Source organism: Cyanistes caeruleus, chromosome Z (assembly GCF_971803275.1).
Source record: "Cyanistes caeruleus chromosome Z, bCyaCae1.hap1.1, whole genome shotgun sequence".
Classification (NCBI taxonomy): domain Eukaryota; kingdom Metazoa; phylum Chordata; class Aves; order Passeriformes; family Paridae; genus Cyanistes; species Cyanistes caeruleus.
Window position 1 is genome coordinate 62689325 of NC_141732.1, and position 19215 is coordinate 62708539.

Here is a 19215-nt window from a genome sequence, read left to right on the forward strand (position 1 = left end):
AGCAATGGTTCATTTAAATGGAAAAGAAAAATCTACTCTATAAATTAAGTAAATGCTTATTTACAGCAGCAGAAAATTAGGTTTTCATAGTTTTTTTCATTCCTGGCTCATATTCTATCTCTTGTTCCATACTTTTCTAAATTTCTTTAGGTTTATTTTCCCTTTAATACTCACTGTTTCACAATTAAATTTTTTCAGACGTTCTGAAAAAGTCAAACCAGTCCTGATTGTGTTCTGTCAACAGAAGAGAGCTGAAAGGAGAATTGGGTGTGTGTCAGGAACTACTGTGATTAGTTTCTGTCCAGACTGAATAACAATGATGTTTCCCTGACTTCTTTTCTGCCTTTATTCTGCAGTATAAACCTCTGCATGAATAAGATAATGAGATAGTAGATATGTGCCTTTCCTGTGATAAGGGAAAAAACATTCTGCACAAGTCACTTTGTCTGCTCTTTAGTTTGTGTCTTGGATAGCAAACATTTTGGCTCTGTCTTTATATCCTTTCAAAACTCTCAGCTCTATTCTTGTGCATTAGAAAACAGACTTTTAAAATTTTAAATCTAATTTTCCCTACTGTGAAGCTCATGATACACCAAAATCTGCAGTGTAAGTATTCCAGTACCTCCAAAGTTCCAGTTATACTGCTCAATGTTCAGTGCCCACTTCTACAACTAGTGTATTAGTTCTGGAAGACAGTCAGTGTCCAAAGGGGTGACTAGATTGTTACCTTCTCCCTCTCCTTAGTATATTAAAGTCCTGATTTGATAGATTTATCTGCCTTAAATTGCTGACAGTTCAAAACATATTTCACAATAGAAAGAAATGTGTGATTTAGAACCCAAAAACAGTAAAACTGTGTACCAGGCTATTACCACTGATACCTGTTATTACAGGAAATCCTGGTGATAATAATCTTTCATTTTATCCACAAAGGAAATATGCCAATAATCAAGGAGTAATTGACACAGGGTGTGTGTGGAGGGGAAAATTACAGTAGTCAATGGGAAGTATACACAGCATAAGAAGTTTTAAAAAAGTCAGACTGTTTTTGAAAGGCATGAGAATACATGAATCAATGCCAGTGGGACCCATTGGTCTAAGTCTGCTGATCATCAGTGATAGACATTGCCATTACATAATTAATTACTTTTCAAAAGTTCAACCTATTCCCTGTCAGTTCTCAATCAAACTGTTCAGATGCCCTTCATTTAATGAGCTGGAAAATGATGCTGGCTGGCTCAGTGATATTGAAGCTGTGCCCTTTGCAGCCTAGTCTGAAAAAGCTTATTTTTTGATTTATCCTCTAGGGAACACTGGCTGAGCTAACCTCTGTTTTGGTTCTCGTTTTAATGTCTCTTTTGACATTAGTCAAGACATGATACTCACCTCGGTGTCATCTGCTCTGAACTCCATGCTGTTAAGGAAAGATCTATGCTTGCCTAGATTTCAGTATGACCAAAATGACTGTTTAGGTTTGGTGCCATGTAGAGTCCAGGACATTCGAGAAAACATATTAAGTAACTCAGTTGATATTGGCACAGGAACTGTTTTTATGCTTGGTAACACTATGATTAGTGAATTAATTGCTGACATATGTTTTCCATTCTTTAAGGGTCAGAGACATGAGCTGGGAAAACATTAGGCAGCCATAGTGATGGTGTCAGCCTTCATAAACTCAACATTTGTGGCAACTCAAACACCACAGTTACCTATTAAAAGGATTTTTTCTCTTACAACAGTGATCCTGGTATCAGTCAGTTTGTAACTGATATTCTTGCTGTCACAAACATGCACAGAGATCCCTTCCCAATGAATATGAATTTCACCTCTAGATATCTACATTTCCAAAAAGCCATAGAAGCTTATAATGGTTTGTGTTGGAAGGGAGCTTAAAGATCATCTGTCTGCAGCCTCCTTGTCACGGGCAGAGACACCCTTCTCCACTAGGTCAGGTTACTGACAGCCCCATCCAGAGCAGCCCTGAAGACTTCCAGGGATGAGGTGAACATGCCAGGGTTTGGGCCTTACTCATATTTATCAGCAGTGCCACAGTTTTTCTTTGATTCACAGATAGTAATTAGATTTGCATTTTTGGCAAGCAGGATGTTCACAGCTGTGAAGCAATGTATTTTTCTCCTTGGAATATCCATTCTTGAGAAAGGCTGGAAATGAATAACTAGGAAATGACATTTTGTAAAGCCATCACAGCTTTTCATCTTGTCCAAAAAGCTTTTCCACCACAGAAAGACTTCCCTCCCCCAGAGTTTCTCCCCATGTCAGTAAGATGACCGTATGACTTTGTTACTGATATTGTGCATTTATAACTTTCTTACAATTATTTATTTCAAAAAAACCACTGCTTTGTATTCATGCCATTAGTATAGTGTATGTATCATTACATGGATTTAGATGGATGGGAGGCATGCATTTTTCAGTTTCCAGTAGCTTTTCAGAATGTTTTGCTTCATCACCTAAAACTGATTGATTTCCTCACCAGTAGTTATGTTCTTATTGGTTCCTGGTACTAGAAATAGTTCCATCTGATTCATTGTAACTGAAAGAAAAACACTATATCTTTTTTAACATTCAGACAGGCCAGCTGCTCTCTCTGCCTTCTCCATTTTTACTTTTTTCTATTTGAAGTATTGAGCATGGTAATATTTGGGCTTTTGCTTCAAAATAAGAGTTTATTTTAGCTTAAATACTTGTTGGCAATTTGAAATACAGAATCACAAAACGAAGAAAGAATTTTCAAGAACTTTCCAACTGCTTCCAAAAATCCTCAGAAGATACCACTGAAATAAAATAATAATAAAATTGTGATATTAATAGAAATTCCAGTTCAGTTATTTTATCTGGAGAAGATCATCTAAGGGCTATCAGCTCTTGGAATGTTCTTTTGATAACTAGCATATCCTTTTGCCCTAGTCTTTTATAGGAAGTATTGAAAACTGAATTTTGTTTGCTGCAGGTAAATATTTCCTAAAAGAGATGAGCTTGCAGATTAAGGATCCTTTTGTTGTTTCTTCTCCCTTCTCCACATGTCCAAACCATTCCCCTTCTGCTTGCTGCTCCTCTTTTTTAAGTGTGTGAATCTTGTCAAGGATTTTACTATAAAAATCCTGGTGAATGATTTTGAGAGCAGACTTCTGAACCTCTTTGACCTTGAATGGCTCAGAACCAGCATCTGGTTTCAGAGTTACTTTCTAGTTCATTTGATGTTAAATTAGCCTCAGAAACTGTATTCATTGATGGTAAATTAAAGGACCCATTTCCTGAAATTTAGCTTTGCAGAATCAGGTCTTGTGCAATATTTTTTATTGCAGGTGCTTGGAAAATAAATTCAATCCAGCATCCCATGTAGGATGGAATACAGAGACAATCACAAACATTAGTGCATAATGAAATAGTTCTTGAAGATTTAAATGATACAGATATTCCCATAATAGTTTATTTCACTTTCTCAGGTGACAGGGAATGGTATGAACTTTAACATTTGAAATATAAGCAAAAATTGTCTGCCTTCCCTCTCTACTTGAAATACTCTTTGAGGAATTTATTTTGTTTTAATCAATCATTTAATTTCTCAAGCATGCTATCCCTGAAATTCTGCAAATTCATGAATATTCTGAAAATTCATGCTTACTAAATTACATTTCTATGTTGACACTGAAGTTCATTAGCAAAAACTATGTTTACTTAATGCTACTTCATTCATGCATTAGAGAAGTCAGATATAAATTAGTTTCTGTTTTCATTGCCTTAACTTTTAACAATCACAGAAAAAAATTCAAAGAGGAAAATAGTACATAAACCTGCTATCTTTTTAAATAATCTGGCTTTCTCATGGACAGACAGGTTCTCCTATGTGGGCAAAAAGCCATGGCTGGGGTGGGTGAAAAAAAGAATAATGTGGGAAAATATGTACTGAAGAGGCTTCCTTAACACAAAACTGTAGGATTCCCAGGAGGAGATATTTGTCCATGTGGTGTCCGGGCAGGGCTATGAAGTAGGATATTCTAAGAACATATTTAGCCACTCGCAGGTTTTTCTCCTTTATGTCTCAGTAATGTTTCATCTGGTGCATTAACTGTACATTTAATTTTTTTTTCATTTATTTTGGTCTTTCTGTTATTGTTCTGGAAAAAAAACCACCAAAACCAAACCAAACCAAACAAACCATTTAATTCTGCTTGAAATGAGAATTCAGAATGGTTTTCTGTGTCTTATAGAAGTACAAAATGTTGGAGGCAAAAAATAAAACCACATTTTGTAAAAATCTAATCAGCTTCTCACCTAAAGTGAAAAATATTTTCTTCTTTATTTTCTAAGTATTTTTCATAAAATTTCTTATAATAAATGTTTGATGAAGGGTGTTTGTTTGTTTGCTCATTGGTAATATGTTTTTTTGTCTTTTTGTTTTTCCCTTGTATTTTTTTTCTCCATTATTACCTTTTTTTAAATGGAAATGTTACAGTAATACCTGGTCTAATGTCTTCTGCTCCATTTTTGTAGAGGGGATCTTGAAAAGCACATGTACCAAAACAAGTAAATAAGCTGATTGTCTACTCTTCCGATTCCTTAACATGTTTTCTCTGAGAAAAAACAGTAAATTTTCTAAATTTCTCCATTTCTCATCTATATCTGCCTTTGATACATCCTTGAAAAACAGTGTTTCTGATACTTCACATGCTCTTATTACTACTCCTAAACTCCTACTTGTAAATTAAAACTCCTACTACTAAATTAAAACTCCAACTGCTAAATTAAAACTCCTGCTACCAAAATTAATTAGTATTGATGTTGGGTAGTATGAAGTTTTTTATTTGTTTTGTTTTGTTTGGATTGTTTTTAAGAATCAGAAAGAACTCTTGGCACTTTACAAAGTTCCCATTTTGCAGGTAGGGAAATGTAAGCACAGAAGGGGATAAAATGATTCAGTCAGGATGACTCATCCAGTGAGAGAACAGGTTTTTGTAACCTCTCATCCTACTTTATTCCCACAAAAGAAGCTAAAGTAACAAAGGATATCCTGATAATTTGTCCCTCCTTCAGCTGCCTGGGCACCCCCTCCCATCTGCTTAAGGTTTCTCCTTGAGAGCCAGAGGCTGTCCATGAATTTTACAGCAGGTGATGGGTTTGGCACGGTGAGGGATGGAGCATCCGCAGTGGTGCCAGCTGGAGGGCACATCACCACCCCTGCGTGTGGTCAGCTTTGGATACCCAGGCTGAGTTTTGCTGAAAAGCACTGCTTGAAAAGTAGTTTCCATTTGGCAAAATTGTTGATTCTCCTGGGAACACTTCACAGGATGAAATAATAAGATGTTAGGGGAAAATAGTTGAAGACATTGTTCCAAAAGCAACTATGTTACAGTGACATTTTTTCATCTGTAGGGACTGATGAGAGATAGTGGACTTTCGCCTTGCTCTCTTGGATTGTGCATTTTGTAATGTTTCCTGAGTGATATAATCACCTCCTTGGTGCCAGCAATTATGGCATGTCCTATCCCAATTTTAGTAATGACATCAGGACCAAGAGAGTAGGCTTTTGGATTCAAGTTGCCCCACAACTCTTTTTTGAACTAAGTCAAGTAAATCATGCACAGTTTTTCCTGGTAACAGGAAACTTTTTCATACAAAAGATGCCCTTATGCATTTAATTTTCTTTTTTTTTTTTTTTCCCCTACTTGGAAACATATGTCATTTTGTCCTAAGAAACTCTGTAGTTCAGTTGTGATGATTTTTCTGGACTTTGCAAAGATTTTGCTAGTTTAAACTTATATTCTGGTGTTCAGGGAAGGGCTGGTGGAAAGGATGAGGAAAGGCAGCACATTTTTCCCACTGGAGAATGGCAGCAGATGATTTGTTACAGCAGGGAAGATGATTGATGGACAAGAACAGTAGAAAGCAATCATCTCCCTTCCCAAATTTTTAGTGCAAATTGCAGCACAAATACTATTCTATGGAACTGGTTTGTGCTTACAGATAACGTGTAACTAATGAGAAATTTTAGCTGGCCTTGATAGATCTACAGATAGATTTCTGCATGGGACAAGGCCAAGTTGTAAATTTTAAAAGAATGATTTGGTCTTGCTTTGTGAAAAGAATTTCACAAAATATTTTGTTTTGCAGTGCACAGTGATCTTTAACAGCTCTGGCTTGCCAGGTCACTCATATTTATTAAAAAAAGTTTATTATTTTTCCCAGCTTCTTTTCCAAATAGCTACATATAATCTGCTTGTAGGTTAGTTTAAGGCTCTAAAAAAATGCCTTGCTACAAGCAATGTAAACTGGCATTTCTGTTACTACATTCCTTCACAGAGAAAGACTCATTTCTTTGATGAGGCATGCTTAGCTTAGCACTGTGTGTGGTATCTGAAACCTGTAGCCACCAGTGTTAGAGGTTTTTATTAATTTCTAGTTTATTTTTTAATAGTCCTTGAGCATTTTAAGGTTTATGTTCATTTAGATATTTTACCAAATGAGAGTTTTGTATTAAGTGTATACAAATACATATTTACGTGTATTACATATATACAACTTTACACCTCATATTTTCTGAATTTTGTTGGTAGTTAAAGCACTATATTTATAGCTCTGTAAGTTTTGCTTTGTAACGTTTTCTTTCAGAGTCCAACAGTCATGTGCTTGGTAGGGATCTTACAGTTGCTGGTAGAAACAGACCATATAGGAGCACAAGAGATTGTAACAAGAACATGCTTATATTACAGTTGTAGTTAATAAAAATAAGACTGTGAATAAAGTGTTCCAAGGATCTTGAAGTTCATCAAACATGCATTATAACCAAAATTGAATGTGTTCTTCTTCATCTGTGCACCAACAGTTAGAAGGCAAATCTGCAACACTGCATTTGAAGTCTGAGATTTCTGATGGTCTGCCATTAACAGCTCTTGGTAGTGTTACAGCAGACTGAAATAGAAAACTGCAGATAAGCAATAGTAAATGCAAGGGTCTTCAATATGTGCTCAAATGTATACACAATAACCTGATACCCATGTTATTATAACTGAAAAGTCAAGCACAAAAGCCAAGATTGCATTTGACTTTGGAATTTTGGTTTAGTCCTGTGCATAAATAATTTTATACTTTACCTGCGTGGTTCTCTATTATTTTTACTTCACTGAGTAGTCAAAAAAAATGCAACTCAGTTCATGAGATATTCAGTATTCTATCATTTTCTTGCTTCTCATTTTATGTTCACATGCTTTATTGATAATCTGCTGTTCATATGTATTGTAAAAGCAGCTCCAATGCTTTCAGTAGCTTTTCTATGCTGCTCCCCACTATGACACTTTACTACTTCTCACAGATGACTAAATTACTTTTCATATCACCCCTGTGACAGAAGGAATTGTTATCATCCTTATGCAATATGTATTAAACCACAGAGATTAAAGTGGAAGTATTACCCAGCTCAAATATTCAGAGTGTGATGTCTAGGACTTTGGTTTTCTCATCTCCTTGGAATGGAATGACTCTTGCATTGTTTCAATGACATGGTGAGCAAATGTGAGAGGCTGGGTTACAAGGGGGATGTAGCACTTCTACTTGCTTATTCTTACCTTTTTCCATTGGCATTCACTTCTAGTACTCCTAGAGAGAGAGTAGTGGATTTGATGGACCTTTGATCCACCCTGAGCCGTAGCTACTCAGAGGTTATGTGTTAATCTGTGTTTGTGAGTGTTGATGGCTTAAGCATGTAGATACCTCAAGAACTAAAAACATTTAGCTAGTGATGCATGATAAAGTTGGTTATGCATGAATGACTGGTTCATTATCAGGTGCTTTGCAGCTTGAACAAATATTATTTCCAGTTCCTGATGATAAAATTACTCTTAATTCTCAGTAGACCTTTGATCAGAACCTATCTTCTGCAGTGAAAAACACAAATACCCCACCAACAGGGGCTTCTTCCTTAGAGTTCTCCAAAATATTGAAAGAGACAGGAAATTAAAAAAAAATACCACAGTAGCACTTCAGATTTTTTCAATAATGCTGACACATGAGGGGACAGACCTCATGTACCTAAGTACAGCTTGGCCATTACTTATAGCTTTTTTAACGTTTATGAAGAAGTTCACAGAATCGGTAAAAAGTAATTTGCAAACACTTGGCTAACCTATACTTTGTGCAGCAAAATATGAGTCACTAGAATATCTCACAAAACAGTTTTCAGACTGTCTTAAATATGAAAAAATATTATTTTCTCTGTCACTTTCTATCAACAGTTGACCCTCTTTCCCTCTTAAAAACTTGGAAAGGAAGTTGCAGCACAGAATTTAATAATTTAGCAACAAGAAAACACAGTCTTGTAATGTGGAAGGAGGAGGCCACGAGGATGATCAGAGGGCTGGAGCACCTCTTCTAGGTGGACAGGCGGAGAAAGTTGATCTTGTTCAGCCTGGAGAAGAGGAGGGAGACTTACAACACCAGAGAGACATTAGGACACCTTCCAGTACCTGTAGGGGACCTACCAGAATGCTGAAGAGAGGCATTTTATGAGAGAATGTAGTGACAAGTAATGGCTTTAAGATGAAGAAAGATAAGTTTAGATTAAATGTTAGAAATAAATTCCTCATTTGTGAGGATGACGAACCACTGGTTGCCCAGAAAAGCTGTGAATGCCCCACCCCTGGAAGTGTTCGAGGCCAGGTTGGATGGAGATTTAAGAAACCTGATGTAGTGAAAGGTGTACTCCTGCTCATGGCAGGTGGGTTGAAACAAGGTCATTTTTTGGTCCCTTCCAAACCAAACCAGTCTATGATTCTGTTACTCTGTGCTGTATTTTCCGGTATGGGAGGGAGGCAGGGAGTAACCACAAATGCTTAGTGCTGCCACCTTCTGTCACAGGTGCTCTTTGCCAAAGATCTTTGTCACTCATCACAGGGTAAGTGTAGCCATTTTTTCTGTGACCCAGTGTTTATCGCTATTGGGGCTGTATATGATGATGCTTCAGAAAGACATATTTTGCTGGGAAGCTTTGTAATGCACACCAGTGTCATCCCTTAGAATATTTTTACCATTTTTGGACTATGTGGTCTAAGAAACCACCTCTTTTCCTACATGCTTGCTTTATCATGCCAGTAATTCATAAGGAATATATAAGTAATTTAATTGCTTTTGAGAAAGAGATCCAAGTGGATTCACAGAAAGAGGAGGTTGAGCTCTCTCAGTAAATTGAATTTTCCTTCTCTGGCACAAGTTTGGTTCTCAACCAGGCTGTGCTAATATCTTAGGAAAACTGCATTTTAACTAGGATTAGGAAAGATGATTGGTGGATGGTTTGCACATTTTAATGAATTGATAAATAAATATTTAGATATGCTTTGAAATCTTTGGCAAATTACTGAAAAAATTACTGTGTATTACAGTAAATTCATGCCATATGGTCACACTTAGTGCAAGTTGGTTTTGTATCCCTGCGTCCAAATACTGCTCAGAAAGTAGTGGTGCATAAATGAAGTTGGAATAGTTGGATCAAAACTCACCCTGGTAAAAGCCAGGTTTTTTTGAACTTCTTGAAGAAACTAGGTAAAGTGGTTTTTTCATAAAGGTTTGAAGATAGTTCAGTATTTACATCATCCAGAGGAACCTAAAGAGGCTCAAGAAGTGGGTGCATGGGAAACTTATTAAGTTTAGTAGAACCAAGTGCAAGGTGCTGGACTTGGGTCAGGGCAACACCTGAAAGGATGAACAGATCAAGAGCAGCTCCAGGAAGAAGAACTTGTGAGGCTGGATATGACCCAGCCATGGGCACTCCCAGCCCAGAGAGCCAAACGTGTCCTGGGCTGCATCCAGAGCAGCGTGGGCAGCAGGGCCAGGGAGGGGATTCTGCCCCTCTGCTCTGCTCTGCTGAGACCCCACCTGCAGGGCTGCATCAGCTCTGGGGTCCCAACACAGGAAGGACATGGACCTGCTGGAGGGAGTCCAGAGGAGACCACCAAGATGATCAGAGTGATAGAACACCTCTCCTATTAGGAAATACTGAGAGAGTTAGGTTTGTACAGCCTGGAAAAGAGAGGGCTTTGGGGTGACCTAATTACAGTCTTCAAGTACTCAAAGAGAGTTTACAGGAAGGATGGAGAGAGGCCATTCACAAGAGCATGTAGTGACAGGACAAGGGGGAATGGCTTCAAAGTGAAAGAAAGTAGGTTTGGATGAGATATTAGGAAAAAAATTCTTACTGTGTGAGGCACTGGAATAGGTTTTCCAGGAAAGTTGTGGATGCTCCATCCCTGGGGATCATAGAATCATAAAACCACAGGATTATGGTGTGATCTAAGTGAATGGTGGCAGATAGGCTGCAATCAAATAATGACACTAATAGAATGTAGAACCATCAGTCCAGCTGAGACTGAACTCCTAAGAATGCAGTTGAAGTGTATCTGCAGCAATGGCATATGGGGGTGGCAGGGACCAGCAGGCTTGTGGGGTACTTGGAGCAACCCAGGGTTTGCTGCCTAGTCTTTCTCATGTCTGGATCAAGTGCTTCTGTTTTTCAACATTCTTTTTCTCAGATTGCCAAAATATTTCTGATTCTTCAACATTTTTTGAAGATTTTCTCATTCAGATCTCAAGCTGCCACAGATATTAGCAGAAGCACTGGGAAAAAGAGTTACTGTCTTGGTGGCTTTTTTTGTCACTGAAAGTAGGAATATTAGTCCCATTAGGCCTATTAGATCAGAAGAATGACACGAAGTGACTTAGACTTAGTAAAAGCATGAACAGATTACTACACTTCTTGGAAATTATTTTTCATTTAATTTCTCTTGTGGTTCCTGTTTGAATTGTAGTTATACTAAAATAAGACAACTATTTCAGCTTCAAGGACATTTCAAAACATCAAATCCATGTGATAAGATCTGGAATCTGGCATTCTATTTGAACATCACATTAGTAGAAAGAATGTCACTCCAAAGACCAAGTTTAGAGAATGAGACTTACCAGGTGAGGGATGATATTCTCCCTGAGGAAAAAATAAAAGGAATAACAAAGGAATCCCATGGCATAGCTATGAGATAGTAAGGCTAAGCACAACAGGCAGTTTAATAGGTGCCTTAAAAAAGTGTTTCACGCTAAATGGATAGACCACTGAGGTATAATTAAGAATAATGAGGTGAAGCTGTGGAAATCACATCTTCAGCTGAGTACCAGGAAACTCTTCAAAGCTAAAGTACCAAAGAAATTGAATAGTCATCACAGGAAACTCCTTGCTTGGAAACCTCATAACAAAACATAAAGCAGTTTGTTTTGAGGAATTGGATTTCCTGAGATGCTTGCTAGAAAAACATGACACAGAAGATAAATAGATAGTTGGAGTTCCTTTGTTAACATGTTTGAGTTGACCAGTTCTTACAAACCAGTCTGCTTCATTGTTTTATTTGTCCTACACATCTTCTATTCGACTCTTTCCTGGACTTTTAATACTACGTATAGTAATTTTAGATCTAATATTAAGCCTTCGACACTCAAATGTTTGTCAAAACAGTTATGCCAAGAGCAAAAGCCAAATTCTATTGCTAAAAAAAAGTAATGAAATGTCACATTTTATTCTTTTCCTTGGAATTTTGGTGCTGGAAAATCTAACCACACCACTTCTAAATATGGAGTTAATCATAGGGCTTGCTTTCTGAATCACTGAACTGGAAACTCAAAGCCACAACCAGATAGTTGGCTTGGATTCTACAGTGGTACATGAAAATTCAGATTTAGATCATATGTTTCTTTTAATATCATTTGGTTACAATTGACTGGAAATATTTTAAGTAATGGAAGCCAACAAGTTTTCTTAAATTTGCTACAAAGAAAATAAAAAGATCAGTTCACATATAAACTTTTTTTTTTTTTCTTCAAATGTAGAGAGTAGGTACTGCATTACTTCTAAAATTATCAATAAAAGTAGTTCTCCTTTCCTTCCCTTGTTTTACTGAGAGTTTTTTTTTTTTTTTTTTTTTGGTTGGTTGGTTTTTGTTTTTAACTAGTCTTGGGGGAAAAGGCAGAAAGAAAGGAGAAAACAAGATGTGGACCCTTCTGCATCATTGGGTAGACACTGTCAGTAAGGAAACATTTTGAAAGGTCTGAAATAAAGAATTAGCCTGCTATTCAATTCTATAAATCCACTGATTTAGTTTTACTTGGTTTTATTCTGGTGCTGCAGGTTAGCCTGTTCAACATCTAAAATCTTCTGGGAACGTGTGGGAGGAGCAGACTAGTGACAACTTATTTCTTTGTGATAAAGAAAATTCTAAAGTTTCATTTCTCACTCAGGGATAGCTGCCAAAAAAGGAGTCACCCAAGTCAGCTGTTGTCACAATTTAACACTTAGTGTATTAATAAGCAATAAAAAGGCCAAAGTGAAATCACAAAGACCTACCAAGCAATCTTAGATACAGGCACGCTGTGACCTTTCTGTACAATCCTCCGTATTAATGGTGCATGTCATCAGCTGTGGTGACCCACTGTTTATTTATATCTGAAGCAATACAGTAAGCTTAATAACAATTAACTGACAATAAGCAAAAGCAATAAATTCAGATTCTACTTTTGAAGGCAGCATCCAATCCTTCCCTTTCTCCAGTTGCTAAGGCCTCCTTCCCCCTAGATGGGCTCCTGTCCTGGGGCACAAATAATAAACAGTTTACCCTTTCCTTGGAACCTTATAGTTTCATTACCTTGCTTTTACTCTAAATTAGATCCTGCTCAAAGGGAGTTGCTGCAGGGCAGGTCTTCTGTGATAATTGCAGTGAATTACAGCTGCTATCTACCAAATGCACCTATTTTGTGTGATATTGGTATTGTGCTACCAGGTGAAAAAACAGGACATGACTTCTTGGAAGTGAGGGCGATGAGATGTGTATATAGGTCATAGCACAGATGGCTGGAGAGATTGCTTGACACTAGGACAATGGACTCCTTTGATGGGGGGAAAAAAATTGCCTGTCCCTCTGTAATGTTAAGGATGGCCTTAAAAGATAAGGTGTCCCCAAGAGGTTCAATTAATTTGGCTCTCCCTCCCTGTAGTTTCCAAGATAAGATGAAAGTTGGAAGACACTTAGAGAGGAATAGCAGGAGCACAATCTGCATTCTTAAAAAGTATAGTAAGTTCTTCATTTGAGGGTGAAATATATTTCCTTGTCTCTCCTACTCTTGCATATTCCTCTAAAAACTAAAGAAAATAAACCCCCCAAAATGCTGCAGGATTCCTGCTAAATTCTCAGTACTAAGGAAAACTAACAGCAAGATTTTCTATGCAGCCTTAATTACAAATTCTTGGGTATACTGATTATGATGCCGTTATTCCTTATGTAACTAAAGTCTGTATTTTATATACAGGCCTCCACATTTTTTGTTTAAGCAGCCTTGCAGAGACTAGGAAACCATTTGTTAGGGACTCAAAAGAAGTCCACAGTTTCTTTCAATATTCTAAGAAGCTGTGCAGTCATTAACAACGAAGAAGTGCCTGTAAGATTCAGGATCAGGATTCAGAACCTCTCCTATTCTTGCCACAGAGTCCTGCAAATCTCTGATAATCTTCCTAAAGTTTGCTTTTGGAGTTTTTTTGTACTTGTTGTATTAGGAACACAGGAAAGATCAGCCATGAATGTTTACAAATCACTGAGTTTTGTCCCCATCTTAGTACAGAGCCTGGATGACAGAAAGTGGGAAAGAAGTGCAAACAAGATGAATAGCCAAACAAGGAAAAAAACTTTGAATTCTGGCTCACGTCAAGTTTGTTAGCATTGAACACTGAATAAGGCAGGCTGTAAAGATAAACACTATCCACTATTGCCTTAAAACATTTTGTCAAAATGCAGACACAAAAGTTGCTGAATTATCATTGACTTTTCAGGGCTTTGGCATCTCCAGAATTGCTGCAAAGCTCTTTGAACATATAAAATTCTGTGATGTCTGTGCCAAGTGCTCCTGTCACCAATCAAAGTTTCAGTTTGCATGCATTATGTGAAGTTCCCAGAGCTGGCTGCAGAGCAATGGTGTAAATTCTGTCTTTAAATTGCTACTTACTGCCTATGGAATGAAAGAAAAGAAGTTCCTGTCCTCTTTAGTAACAACTTTCATTAATATTATTATTATTATTATTATTAAGGTCATTATGTTTCTCTGTCTTTTCTAATTCATGATGTGGCTTAAAACTTAGAATTAACAGATAAATACAAAGCAAGCACAGCTGTCTTTTTGCAATTTCTGTTCAGGCAAGTTAAAGAGCCTATGCTATTTTGTGTCTTAAACTTTTGATTTTTTCAGTGTATGCAAAAACAAAGAGAAAAAAACTGGTGTGAAATTGTTCAATTCTCCATTCTGATTCTCTCTTATTTTGATACAGTGTAGTCAAAAGTACAGCTTCTTAAAAAAAAGACTTGTGAATCAGACAAAAAATTTGTATGATTTTTATTGTAATAACTCATCTTTTGATTTAGAGTTCTACAAGCTTTTGTATCTGAAAATGTTGGCAAATGTCTCAGAAAGATCTAAAAATGACACTTATCTACTGTAACATTTCAGAAGCTTTTTAATATAAACATAGGTTTCTGAACAAAACAGTTCTGTATTCACACTCCCCTTTGACTGTAGAACTGAGATTTTTTTTCTCCTGATGCGTATTTTCAGAAAAGACTTTTTCTTGGAACAGCACGAGGCAATCCATCCGATATATTTGGATCTTGTTTTTTACTTTTTACACCCATCTAGTGGTCACCAGGCTGTACAACAGGATAAAATTTCTATTGCACAAGCTTGTTGTTACCTGGTGATGCAAACCAAAGAACTGCTGATGACACTCCAGTTCTACCTTAAAGACTTCTAAATTTCAAAAATTCACCATGTTACAATCTGAAAGTGAAATCACTCATAGAAGCCTGCCATAGTTTCTGACTGGAAGAAACAAGACTGGTAGTATAACATTCATATGATGTTCACAAAAGGGAGATGAAGAAAATAAAACAAAACTGCAAATAAAATGGCATTCCTTTAATCCAACTCAATACTTTTGATTCACTTGAATATTTAAGCCCACTGTTAAATAAATCAATTTAGTATTAACTCTTTATTCAAATATTCCATCCTGTGAGCAGGATTTATATTAATCTTCATTTACTTATATCCAGCTTTTAAGTTTTGTTTTAAAGTTCCCAGGCAAGCTTATATATATTTGAAATTATACTGCCATTGCAGAAATTAGTCTTAATGAGAACAATTTTCTGTTTTTCCTAAAATTGAAGGAATTATCTGCCCTCTTGCTTTTAATAGAAAAACAAAATATACAGACTATGTATTGATTAGGAATCTGTTTTCCCGAAGCTGTTTAAAAGGGAAAGTTATTCAAGCAATGAAATATAAATTTTAGGAAATCTGGATATGATGAGCTAAACCCTTCATTAGTATTGTGATTATTTTGTGCTTCTGCAATATTTAGGAATTCAAGCTAAAAGGTATTGATTGATTACAGGAAATAGTATAACAATGGTAATGTGGCTATGAACTAATGACACTACAAACTGCAAAGGATATTTTATTGTAGCATTCATAGTATCTTGACTTTTCCAATACATTCTCACATACTCTTTGTGAGCAAATCTCAGTCATCACAAACATGCAACAAATGAGAAAAAAGAAAGGTAAAGAGGAGCTCCAGACAGTCCAAGATCACCTAGGAAGCTGGAGGTACAGATCTCATTTGGTGTCTCATGGTTTAAGCTTCCTTAATTTGAGGCTGATATGCAGTAGGACATTTAAAGACACAGAAGAAAGTATACAGGCATAATCAAATTTAATCAGTCCTGGGAAGAAGTGTATGTTCTTGGATTTACTGACAGGTAATTGTTCTAAAAACTACAGGGAAAAGATAATTAAATTACTATGCTCTCCTGAAGTTTTTAAATAATATTTTCTGCACTTATTTTATGTAAAAGAGAAACCAACAAGCCAACAACATTTGCTTTTCTACATTCAAGCTGTAAGTGCTGAATATAAAGAAAATAATATAGTCTGAATGTGGCAGTAATCTTTCAGGTCCAGAAATATGTGTAAAGTAAAAAATAAACAATGAAATAAATCATGAAGCAAAAATCTATGCCTCTGTCAGGCAGTGTGCATCTGTGTCAAAATAAGCAATATATGTTTCTTTGATTAGTTCATTTAACAAAGGGAAAAAGTGGTCATAGGAATGCTGTCAGCATTTAGCAAAGGATTGAAATGGCAACCTCACTGAAACCATAAGTCAATGGGAGATAAAATAAGCTGGTTCAGAGTAGCATGTACCAGCTGTGAGACTTGTGCTAGACTGAAGTCTAATCAACAGCTGATTTACACTGCATCTTTTCTGCTATCATTAGCTGTACCTGGAAACCTGTGGGTGTCCTTCAAATGAACACCATTTTAAAAATGAGTACTTTACATGGGTTCAGAAAAAATGCATAATATGGTGCTAGCACTTATCTATGTTTAAAAAAATCATCTGAAAGATCCTCTATTCATCCCTCATTCTTAAATGCTTTACCAGTGTTATTTTTGTCCCCATTAGTATAGCAAATGAGCCTAGAGACCTAGTCTTGCTAACCCACACATTTGTAACCTCTCAGATTGCATACCACAGGACATCCAAACATGAAGCCACACGCTGCAAAAAGCCTCCATATAGTATCAAATGCAGCTGTTGGGCTGTCAAGCAGGACAGGTTGCTATGAACACGTCCTCTCAGCACCACCCACCCTGTACCAGTGTTTAATTGTTTGCAGACTCCCGTTCAAGGTCTTGGCAATGATTTTCAAAGCCCTTTGTGGAAAAATTACAGTCTATGTAAAACAGAATCTACAGTCTCCTTCTCTTTCTTTCTGTTCCCTCGTCCTTCAGCCTCTCATGAAAAAAGTGTTCTCTAAGAATGATAAGCCTCTTTACCACTCTTCATACCAAACACAACAAAAGTGCTGAATCTAAGCTGTGTGGTTCAAAGACACAAGTGGCTACAGAGGTTCTGCTGCTTGGCCATTAACAAAGGATTCACTGCTTCCATCTGTTTGTAAAACAACAAACCTAATGCAGGCAGATGTGCTCAAGCACACACATATGTTTTAGTCCCACCCCAGCACCCAGCACTCTATTTACTGGGACAAGATAAAGTGTGTACTTGAAATATTTTTGTAGTTACAAAAATTAGGTTTGGGTACTCCATAAGTAAAAAGCCCTCAGCTGCCTTAGCAGTGGGAGACAGGATAATTGGTGTCCAGCTCAGGAGGGATGGGAGCTGAATAAGTAAATAATGAAACATCATGTTTCCTCTGGTGTAGAGCTCATGGATACCCTACATGCAGAAAAATATAAGGTTTCCTGAATTTCTAATAGCATAGGATTTTTCTCTGCCAATTTTCTTTTTCTTTAGACTTGGGGGGGTTGTTTTGTTCCTCAGTAATTTTGAAGTATCTCTCTCGTGCAACTTGTGTTTTTTCACAGTGTTTTTAGCAGTGACCATGACCAGGTCTTTATTTCTCTATTACTATCAAGAAGCAATTAGCTATGATAATTTGTCAGAAGGGTGTTTTTTAAATTTTAAAATTCTTAGGTCAATAACATAAAAACAATTTCTCTTCTCTTTGCAGTTTCGATGTAGACAATGGTACATCATCAGGACGAAGTCCCTTGGACCCCATGACAAGTCCTGGGTCAGGACTCATTCTTCAGGCAAATTTTGTCCACAGTCAACGTAGGGAGTCTTTCCTTTACCGGTCAGACAGTGATTATGATCTGTCTCCAAAGTCCATGTCCAGGAATTCCTCCATTGCCAGTGATATGTAAGTACCTTTTAAAATATGTCAAAATAGTCTATAATTTGTCCAATATCAAGATTTTTGCAGCCACAAGAATTTTTACTTTTTTTTTTTTTTTAATCAGACTGTAATCACTTGTGCTAGTGAAGGAATGGAAAATTGTTTGTTTATTTCTTTAATGAAGATTATAATTGTTCCTGCAGCTTTTTGAAGAATATGAAGAAGGTGTACTTGACATGTTTATGCACTCTATTAGCTTTGACAGAATAATAATGATAGTCAATACTGTGTACTAAAACACTAAGGAGAACTATTTTCTATCCCTAAAGTTATTTTCAAGAGAAACAATACAAACTCAATTTATGCTTCTTTATTATTTTAAGAAATAGATTCCATTTACTTACAACTGGAGTCTTTTAGGTTTTTAGAGAAAAGATTTACCAACTGGCAGAAAATAATATATTTGAGAGAGAGAAAAAAATATTTCTAATACCCTCTCAACTAAAAGGCAAAATTCTAACAAAAGGCATTTTTAAGCTAATTCTGATCTCTGTCACTATTCTGTGAAGTGTGTATTTTCTGCTAGTGAGTCATGCTTTTCAAGTATGTTTGGAGCCCAGGTTCCACGTGTAGTGGAAGTCAGATGCAAATCTCTGTTTTATTTTCAAGATGCCAAAAGTATTAAAGTGTTTCACTTTTAAGTAAGAGAAATTAATAACTCTTTTCTGTTTGGCTGGGCTTTTTTCCTAAATGGCTTCAAATTTCATGGCCAAATTGGTGTTTATGGTTCAAATATAGATCTAAAATAAAAGATCAGGCTTGTCAGAATGCCACAGTGCTGTTTTTTAGGGAGGCAAAGACCAACAGATATTGCCTTTGAAAAATAAGAGTAGGCACAGAAAAGGATAAGGGTTTTCATGAGTGAAATTACAGCTGATATTTAACTTGAAGTCATAAATGAACACTCCTATTTTTTTCAGCTTATATAACTTTAAGAACTGTTATTTTGTTTAATTATAGCTCTTCTTCTGTGTAGAGTGTCAAGATAAGAAAAATTCCTGTCTTTAGAGAGGGTTAGTGGAAGGTCTATGACTCAGTTAAGATTGAAGTACTCAGTAAGCTTTGTGTCAAGTGGGACCAGTTTTTGTTGAGACAAAATGGGTTAGAAAAAGAGCAATTTGTCTTGCTTCATTGTTAAAAAAATGTATTTTTCTTGGGGATAGTATCCCCCTTCCAGCAAATCTGACAGATATCCTGTTTTTTTAGAGGGAGAAGATTCAAGCTTTTAGTATGGTACCTGTACCAGGATAACATTTGCAAAGATTTTTACATTCAGGAGGACAATCCAGCTGACTGCATTGCTTAGATGAGTCATTTCAATGAAAAATTCAATTAGTGCTCCATCCTTGAACTCGTA

The 19215-nt window shown here is 36.5% G+C and overlaps 1 protein-coding gene and 1 long non-coding RNA gene across 7 annotated transcripts in view; one reads left to right on the forward strand and one right to left on the reverse strand.

Annotated features, from left to right (window-relative positions):
- Positions 1-19215, forward strand: part of PDE4D (phosphodiesterase 4D) — a 491756-nt gene that overhangs the window by 372066 nt on the left and 100475 nt on the right. For all 6 annotated transcript variants that reach the window (XM_086867128.1, XM_086867130.1, XM_086867129.1 and 3 more), the window contains one exon: positions 17631-17822. In XM_086867128.1, coding sequence (XP_086723254.1) covers positions 17631-17822 — 192 coding nt within the window. The remainder of the gene's footprint in view (positions 1-17630; positions 17823-19215) is intronic.
- LOC111941475 (uncharacterized) lies at positions 5654-11095 on the reverse strand. Its single transcript, XR_002870041.2, has 2 exons — positions 10966-11095; positions 5654-6943 (listed from the first exon to the last, which is right to left on the reverse strand). It is a non-coding gene; the product is annotated as an uncharacterized LOC111941475 (long non-coding RNA).